The sequence below is a fragment of the Branchiostoma floridae genome, chromosome 2, assembly GCF_000003815.2.
Source record: "Branchiostoma floridae strain S238N-H82 chromosome 2, Bfl_VNyyK, whole genome shotgun sequence".
In the NCBI taxonomy this organism is placed as follows: Eukaryota; Metazoa; Chordata; class Leptocardii; order Amphioxiformes; family Branchiostomatidae; genus Branchiostoma; species Branchiostoma floridae.
The window spans coordinates 11,950,838-11,959,411 of record NC_049980.1 but is presented as its reverse complement, the minus strand read 5'-3'; the positions used below and the strand labels follow the sequence as shown (position 1 = coordinate 11,959,411).

At 37.9% G+C, this 8,574-nt stretch overlaps 2 protein-coding genes across 2 annotated transcripts in view; both read right to left on the bottom strand.

Annotated features, from left to right (window-relative positions):
• The window catches only part of LOC118404106, a 19,381-nt gene extending 13,326 nt beyond the window's left edge, over positions 1–6,055 (bottom strand). The window contains exons 1-9 of the mRNA XM_035803071.1: positions 5,980–6,055; positions 5,531–5,589; positions 5,083–5,174; positions 4,013–4,153; positions 3,768–3,890; positions 3,208–3,309; positions 2,844–2,868; positions 2,301–2,386; positions 1,860–1,948 (exon numbers count right to left, since the gene is read on the bottom strand). Coding sequence (XP_035658964.1) covers positions 1,860–1,948; positions 2,301–2,386; positions 2,844–2,868; positions 3,208–3,309; positions 3,768–3,890; positions 4,013–4,153; positions 5,083–5,118 — 602 coding nt within the window. The 5' untranslated portion in view covers positions 5,119–5,174; positions 5,531–5,589; positions 5,980–6,055. The remainder of the gene's footprint in view (positions 1–1,859; positions 1,949–2,300; positions 2,387–2,843; positions 2,869–3,207; positions 3,310–3,767; positions 3,891–4,012; positions 4,154–5,082; positions 5,175–5,530; positions 5,590–5,979) is intronic.
• A 448-nt stretch (positions 6,056–6,503) lies between these two features.
• The window catches only part of LOC118410230 (tripartite motif-containing protein 3-like), a 5,055-nt gene continuing 2,984 nt past the window's right edge, over positions 6,504–8,574 (bottom strand). The window contains exon 2 of the mRNA XM_035811791.1: positions 6,504–8,087. Within this exon, the coding sequence (XP_035667684.1) occupies positions 7,740–8,087 (348 nt within the window). The 3' untranslated portion in view covers positions 6,504–7,739. The remainder of the gene's footprint in view (positions 8,088–8,574) is intronic.

Sequence of the window (8,574 nt, the reverse complement as noted above, 5' to 3'; positions counted from 1 at the left end):
TAAGAATGTTGAACGGGTGAGACAGGTGTGGAAACAGATGTGCCATCCAGAGTGACAGATCAGTTTTGTCCTGTAAACTATTTGTCCTGACCAGTTAGTTAAATGGTTCAGGAAATTCATCTATCTGGACACTCTTTTTGGTAAATCATAATTGTTGAGATTGACAAGTAATAAAATGTTAAGGATCTACATACTATAAACTAAATACTCTTGAAAAGCTTCTCTGGTAGGATGTAATGTAGGCATGTGGAGGTCAGTTTAAAGTAGGTTGCCAGGACAAGGTAATATCAAGGTTGAAAGGACTCCAAACTTGGATAGCAGGTACATTTCATTTCCCCTTTTGATAATTATTGAAAAAAGAAAGTTCATCAATGTCATGCATTCTGAATATTACATCTGTTGGTAATGATCAGGTATATAAAAGTTAACACAGCTAATCTGACTTTGGCACATTCCCATGAAGCTGTAAAATAATAAAACATCAACCTTTGCAAATGGTTCACTCCAAACTGCATTCCTGACTGAAGCATGTTGGTTCAGTGGATTACTGCTTTTTTTTCTATCTTATAAGTGAAGATATTAATGGGATTTTCAGTAAGTGATGGCATTCTGATGTAAGACGTTATCTCGTAAGCTATGGATTAACCTCATCATTCCCCAGATCACACAGGCCAATGACTCCAGATATTGCCTGTTTGGGGGATTACAGGGGATCACAGGCTGGTAAAGGGCAGGGAGGCAAAGACAAGCAAGGTTTCATGCTTTGAGACCAGATTTGCTGCATCATGGCTGTGTTAGTTGTTGTCTTTCTTTAAGCAGGCTTGCTGCAGCTTTGTTGGATTTCCTGTCTTGAAAACAAGAACCTTAAGAAAGGAAAACAATGGGCAAAGCTTTCTTTTTATTTCTAGTAGCACTTAAAAAAAACTACATCCATTTGAAGTCATCAGAGTATATGATATACAGACACCATTCAGAGAAAAAACAAACTTTGTTGCTTGCAGGATTGATTTGATTAGTTGATCATTAAACCAAGGCATGTAATATGTCTCAGTAATCATTTCATCATCTACAGTGCTACTAGTAATCAAAAGTGTAGCTATTGTCAACTACATGTACTATAATCATCATCAAATGCATTAAGATCTATCATACTGAAGTAGCTGTTTGGTGAAGATCTTCATACTGGATTGGTTATGGTGTTGTTAGCTAGCAGGGAGAAGCTTAAACTCCCCCTGCCAAATACTTTTTACACACATCTGGAAACTTCTCAAAACAGCTTTACATTTAGTACTGTTGTCATGGGATTTCAAAACTCATGCGGGCATCATTGATAGAGCAACAGATTGCACTGTTTAATACCAGTAGCTATGTGCAATGGTAAACAAGGCTATATATTGCTCTATTGATATTCCATGGAGCAATGTATAGCACTGTAAACCATTGCTCAGTCAGATCAGGACTGAATTCATCTCAATGCTTTGTTGCACTGGAGTGAAGCACGAAAATCTGAGTGGAATGTCATTATGTCCAATTTGCCGATCCCTTGTTTATCATAGGGGAGGCAAGAAGACACAAAAGGAAGATCCCCTTTTCTCAATTAAGAAGCAGACCTCAACATGCATATAGTATCAACACAGGTGTCATAGAGTCCATAAGTAAAGAAGATGCACAACCGGCAAAGCCCATGTCTGTACATGTACATTCAATGCACACTTGAAAACAACTGGAACAATTCTATTTCAAATTACAGTATGTACTAAAGACTTCACATGAATCATTGTATTCACAGACAAGTCAAACAAACAATACACTACTGTCAAACAAACAATACACTACTGAGTACGAGCCAAGATACTCACATCACAGCCTTCATCCCTGGAGAGGCCTTGTATTCATGCCTGATAGTAGATGTGATACCTTGGAGAAGGACATTGAGAGTTCTACCTGCCTACAAACAAACATACAAATAAAAAAAATGATTACATCCATAAATTTTTAAAAAGTTTTCATCAATTCAAGCTCAGTGTGTTTATTTCTAGGACTTATCTGGTAACTCATTTGAAACTTCTCAAAAAACTCTTGTAAGTTTCAAAATTTCTTCTACTTCCATATTTTACATTGTGTGAATGGTATTTTTCAAAAGACTTCTCGCATGTAAGAACAATAGAAAGGAGTCTGCCAAGCACAAGCATGTGAGATTTTGAGTCCAACAACCTTTGATGAAGACATGAATCACTTCAGATTACAATGGAGAACAGTTTTGAACAGCAGAATACAACTCATTATACAGTTTGATGTACCTCGAGTCTCAGGCCAAAATCCGCCTTGATCTCACACACAAACTTGGCCAGGGGAATGGCCAAAACAGTCAACATTGCTCTCCTCCCTAGGGAAAATAAAAGCATTTACTTTAACTTATTAGAAAGACCAAACAGTACAATAACAAGACTAACGACAAAGTTACAGGATCATGTATTATTGTAATCGGGTACTTTAATATATATATAGATGTTCTTGTAAAAGTTGGGAATACTGGTATCGACAAAAATTATGAATTGGAACAACACCTAAACATATGATAAGCTTTCCTTACTAGATGTGTTGACTTGGGAAAAATGACATATTTTGCCAGCATGGTTGAACTAAAACTTTGGTTAACAAGGGTAACCTATGCAGGAAGAAGTCACAGTGCTTTGAGATGCTATTCCTAGTAGTCACACTAGAGGGCCCATCAAGCCTCGTTATGCTGGCTTTAAACATGTAGATCAACATTTTTAAAGGATCAAAAACTAGGTTTATACTCTGTCAGCTAGGTCCCATAGAAACACTCAACATATGATTACCTTCCATGTTGTATTCAGCAATACTCTGAAAGACAAATGACATGACATGAATTTCAGGTGTAAAGTATAGGCCTAAGTTTTCAAACTTGTATATTGAACATGAACCTGTATTCTCTACAAACACCAGGCCTGCAAAACTTCCTTCAAAATTGACTAGGCCTGAGTTTCATAGATACATATTTTTTCTACATGGAAGCAATACATGTATTCCTATTGGAATAGAAACTTGAAACCATTATTTATAAACCTAGAATTAGTAAGCAAGCTAAATCAAGAATATGACAGTAAGACGTGACTAAACAGCCTGAATTTGTGAGGATTTAATTGAAAGACACAACTCTATATCTGGCTGGAAGAAACCTACTGTTATTGTGTCCATGACTTGTTCCATGGACATCTGGATTGGCTTGCTGAGTGTCCCAATCTTGAGTGACTCTGATACAGCTTTCTTGAATACCAACTCAATGTGCTGATGGCATGAAATATGTCCAAATAAATGAAAGAATTTCAAATATACATATACAATTCAATTGGAGAAATCCTTAGCTGACAAATTGTAACTGTAATTTTTTTACCAATTAAAAAACTTAAAAACAAAGAGTCTAAATTTCGGAAAGGACAGGTAGACTTCCATTCAAATACTTTTCTTTAGAAGCACATTAAGTAGTGATAACTCTTAAAGAATTAATCAAAATCAATGTGTGCATACATATGGTGGGTGATTTAGCTTTACCTAGTAAATTGCCCATAAACAGGTGCAATGTGTGCATATGTGTATCTTTTCATCAGCTTTAAATGAGAGATTTCACAACATAATTCAACAACATTGAGTGGGTTGGAAAAAAATAATGCCGGAGGTAGCCCTTTTTGTCAAAGAAAGAGTATAAATGCTATTTCTACAAAAGGCAATATAAAGAGACTTATCATGTCAGGAAGTTTGTTCTCCAACAGGACAGGCAGCCCTTCATCAAACTCTGTGAAGCCAGCTATGACCTGCACCAGGTGCAAGAGTTGGGTGACATGCTGGTAGTTCTGTGCATCAAGTTCCTGTCAAAGAAAATGAAAACTGTGACATTAATGACATATTGTTACACAAAAAAAGGCTAACTTCTTGTGAAAAGCACTTTTAACTTCAAAGAGCTAACAAAACTAACAATTGTCATACAAACCTTTTTGGTCAGATAATGGAGTCTGTCCATCAATCTCTTTGAGCAGTCCTGAGGTCCGTTTTCCTCTGCATGGTCCAGATATGACTCCACTCTGCAGGAGAAGGATGTTTCACTCCCCCCACTGAACAGGATGGACTCCAGCTGCAAAACAACAAAATATTTCACACTGATTTTGCAGACACATATTCAATATCGTAAACAATGTAATTTTGGTGCATATATCTTTATGGGGGCACACCCCAGTTTATTTGGGGTTTCAAATGGAGGCGGCACACCCTGAAGTCTAGCGACCATCTCTTCCAGGGAATTATCCTGAAGCAAAATAACTAGTTATGAGGTGAGAGGATATTCCTTCAGCTACAAGACCAACTGAGTTTCGATCCTTCAACTTCTTTAATTTTGAAAAATTATAGGGAAAAACCGTTATTTTCATGTCAAAAATGATGCACAAAATCAGGCATTTTCGCATTGGATAAAACAGATGAAGCAGATTTTTCTGGCAAGCACGACTGATACTGCCAGAAAGAGGAAAATCTAAAGAGTAATCCAGCCAATTATGAAGAAAAATCTAGTACTACAGTTTTTTTAATCATCCAAGACGCGCGGCATTGCAACTTGGCTTAACACAGCGCTTCAGAGCTCAATCTAGGTCACGAGCCTAATCACATTCAGGCGTAGGGATATCCCGGAAGTAAGCCGCGGACCAAAACGCAATTTGCACCAAAAACACACCATTTCCTACGCTTTTCAGCCATGTAACCGTTTAATGTCATTTCGCAGGAAATAATGAGAAATCTCAACTCAAACATAGACCCTCGGAAGCCTTTCGTCACTTTTTTGTCGCGCACTACCACGGACCCCGGTGTCGGAAGAACTGGGGTGTGCACCGTTATATGTGTCAACTGCACGAAGAAGACACCAGAAAAGAAGAGAAAGGAAAGAAAACATAGTTGAGAAAGTTTAAAAAAGGAAAATAAATTATTAATCATAATGTAATTAACACATTGTGTAATTGTGATATGATACCAATGATATGAAACAATGGGTTGCATCAAATATCATCAACTCACCATTTCGCTGGGAGGCAGTTTGTCCCTAACAGGCATAACTTTCTTCAAGTTGCATTCATTGACGTTGTAATAAGTTTCAAAATTGTAGAGCTCTGCAAGAGATAACGACATTGATCTCAACTATATGCAAAAGATACTATACATATATCATTAGTACGAGTTGACAATGAACTCTTCTTACTGTTATCCTACAAACGTGAGTTTAAATCCAAGGCAAAGAAATGGAGAAATCACAAAGGCTTTGATTGTTGGTATTGTCATGTGCAGGCTCACTGCAGCCATGAGATCAACAACAACAACTGAACTCCTGTCCTGGAAAACCCCGGAATCTAAGTATCTAATGATACATATTTTAGTATCTAGTAATACACATTTGTTTTCAGATACGTTGGAAACCTTTTATACTACGGCACAGCGCAAAAAATCAAGCTTAACCTCAATCACAAACCTTGCAGACGACACCCGGCAAAAATGGACGATCAACAATTTCACAACTGGAACAGTGCACTTCCGAAGGGACGTATCAGCGTCAAGGAAGAATAAGAAAAATAAAAAGGGGGCAAAGTCAGCCAATTAAAAATAACTCTGCTATAAATTTGATATAAAGTTGGTCCACTTCTTGTACTTGCATCATTAGTCTACGTGTTGAATTACATCTTTGAAATGCAAAATATATTACAATTAAGCGCGCCCCTATATGAAAAATGGCTGACTCCGCAACATGGCGTTTATTTTGAATGGCGCGAAAATTTGACTTGTGACCGATTTCAGATTTCTGACCGGGACAAGGCGATTCCATGAAAAACAGATGCGCTGAATACAAAATCATTACCCTGGCAATAAAGTCTAAGTGATCAGACTTGCCAACATTCTTGGAAAGCCTGACAGTCGACTCACCTTTGTCGTTTCTTCGCCGTTTTCAACTCAAGTTTGTTTTGTTTCTAAACGAACCGAGTCTTGACTGGGACAAGGCCCCCTATGTTAATATTTTGAATCAAAGGCCCCATAGCAGGAGTGTTGAAAATGGGTTTTGTGCCCTTTTCATTGGGACGGACCAAGAAAGGTCACTGAAGATGATAAAATTTATCAGTAGAGGGAAAATAACATTTCATACAGACAAGATGAGCATAACCTAGAACGATGAAGACAATAAACTAGCACGAACAATAAATGTCATGGCCATCCGCGCATGGCCGGATGATGATGATGGTCAAGGTATCATCACCTCCTATTAAAATCGTAACGGTTACCAACATTTCCAAACATGCTATACTGTATAGTGCGTTCTCGTCAGTCGGTTATGTGACGCGTTAACGTAACTACTGGCACAAACAGAAGTTGGTAGTTGCTACTGCATCAGTCATAAGATATTGCATGGCTTTTGGTATGTTTTAAGAAGTACAAATGTATTAAAAGACACGTTGTTAATTAACGTTAGATCTTTATTATCTCAAAAATCTTAACATACAATGTATGACGCACATGCATTTCAATAACTCTTCCAACATCAGTCATAATCTACCAGAATAAGAGACTCTGCTTAGTATTTAGCAGGAGGTTATCACATTTGATTCTCACCGCTTTGTGCACGTTGATAGCCAGATGTTAATGTTGTATTAACGCTATTTCACCTTTATCCCCAAGGTAACCTATATCTGTTGTTGGGATAGACTGGGTATTTAGGAATGTCAAGTTGGCCGACAATAGTTTCAAATTGAAATATTTCAGAAAAAAATATTTTGCAATTTGAAACCACGGTTACCCTGTGGATAAAGGTGAACTAGCGTTAGTGCAATGAGCGACACCACAAGTAAAGTTTTAGTCTGTACACTATTGCCTGTCTGGCGTATTTGCTGCCTGATTTTACACTGGATCTGTTTACGAACAACTCATTTTGCACGTACCTGTATATTTTTGGTGAATATGAAAGGACTATTTCTTCTATCACCACTAACCACCACTAAATCTTTTTCGTCGTCGATACTTAACGTTTTGTTAGCACCAGCATCTACATTGAGCAACATTTTAATTGAAACAGAAACCACATACCACTTAGATAAGAAACAGTAACCGTTGTAGGCTTAAACTAGTACTTAAACTGACGGATGGCAACACCTCCATAACAGGTTCCGTTGTATACGTTTACATTTTGCAAGAACTTCGCTATGCGTTTGCTGTAATTGGCGCCTGGAATTTTTTTTTTTTAGAATAGCTTATCTAACTAAAGGATCTAACTATCTAACTTATGGTAAAAGTGATAAACTGAATGCTATATCAAAGTCACAGACAACTAGATTGAGATGTCATTTAACTAATAATGGCCAAAATAAAACAATTACTACAACTAGATGTTACAGGTCTTGCGTGTTTTCAATAACCTACACAACTGTCAGTATACGTACAGTATTATCAAGCGATTGCTAAGTTACAGGTTTATTCCAAATTTCATCAAAATTACTTCAAGTATCATCACACATACATCATCACCAAAATGCACATCTTTCGTTAGAATTGCCAAAGATCATGAACAAATACTGATATATTTCCATATCTAGATCTATTTAGCATTATTATACATTAGATTACATGTGTCTAAAATTTGGTGCTTTTAGGCAAATTTCAGACAATTTTCAGTCAAGTCGCTGGAAACTATGTTCTTAGTAACTACACTTGTACACCCTAATACAGTTATTCCCACTATCCACCACGACCACGTGCCCCTGGGGAGTCAGCGCCACCCCCTCGGGATGGTTCAGTCCGTTGGCTACAGTCGCCTTGTACACGCCTACCGCGTCCAGTACCTCCACACTGTTGCCATGGTAATCAGCCACGATGATGTTGCGCGCCTTATCCAGACAGATGCCGCCCGGCCCCGCCAGTCTCTTCTGCCGGAACACCCAGCCGTCCCCGCGGAACTCCTGCCACCCTGCGCTCCACTGAGACTTCAGCCCGTGCCGCTGGTCCAGGACTTTGATGAACCCGTTGGTGAAGTCAGACACGTAGACCTGAAAAGCGAGATGAAACTCCATGAGCATTTCATAATGCACAGACTGCTGAATTATTTGCCATTCCTATTATTAACATCCAGATCTGATAAATTGAGAAACAACATCTAAAAAGCTGGTTTCTCACTTATTTACAGCAACGCAACACCAAGTATAATCTTGATTAAGAAACTGAATTTCCTAGCATTGCATCAAGTGTTAGTCAATTTCTTAAATTTGATCATGATGTTTTAAAATGATAGGTATGGCTCTTGTGCCAGGCATTCTAATGACTCTGATGACTGGAATTTCAATGGTTCCACCGTGCCCTCTTTTATTAGGATCCTCTTATACTCTATTATAGCGACCCTTACCTTCTAATTATTTAACCGTTCCCGAAAAGAGAGTCTGCATTAAAGAACGGCACAATCTTTTACAATTACTGTAGTTAAAGACTTCTTAACACAATCATGAAACACATTATATAATTAGAGTCTTCCCTTTCCGA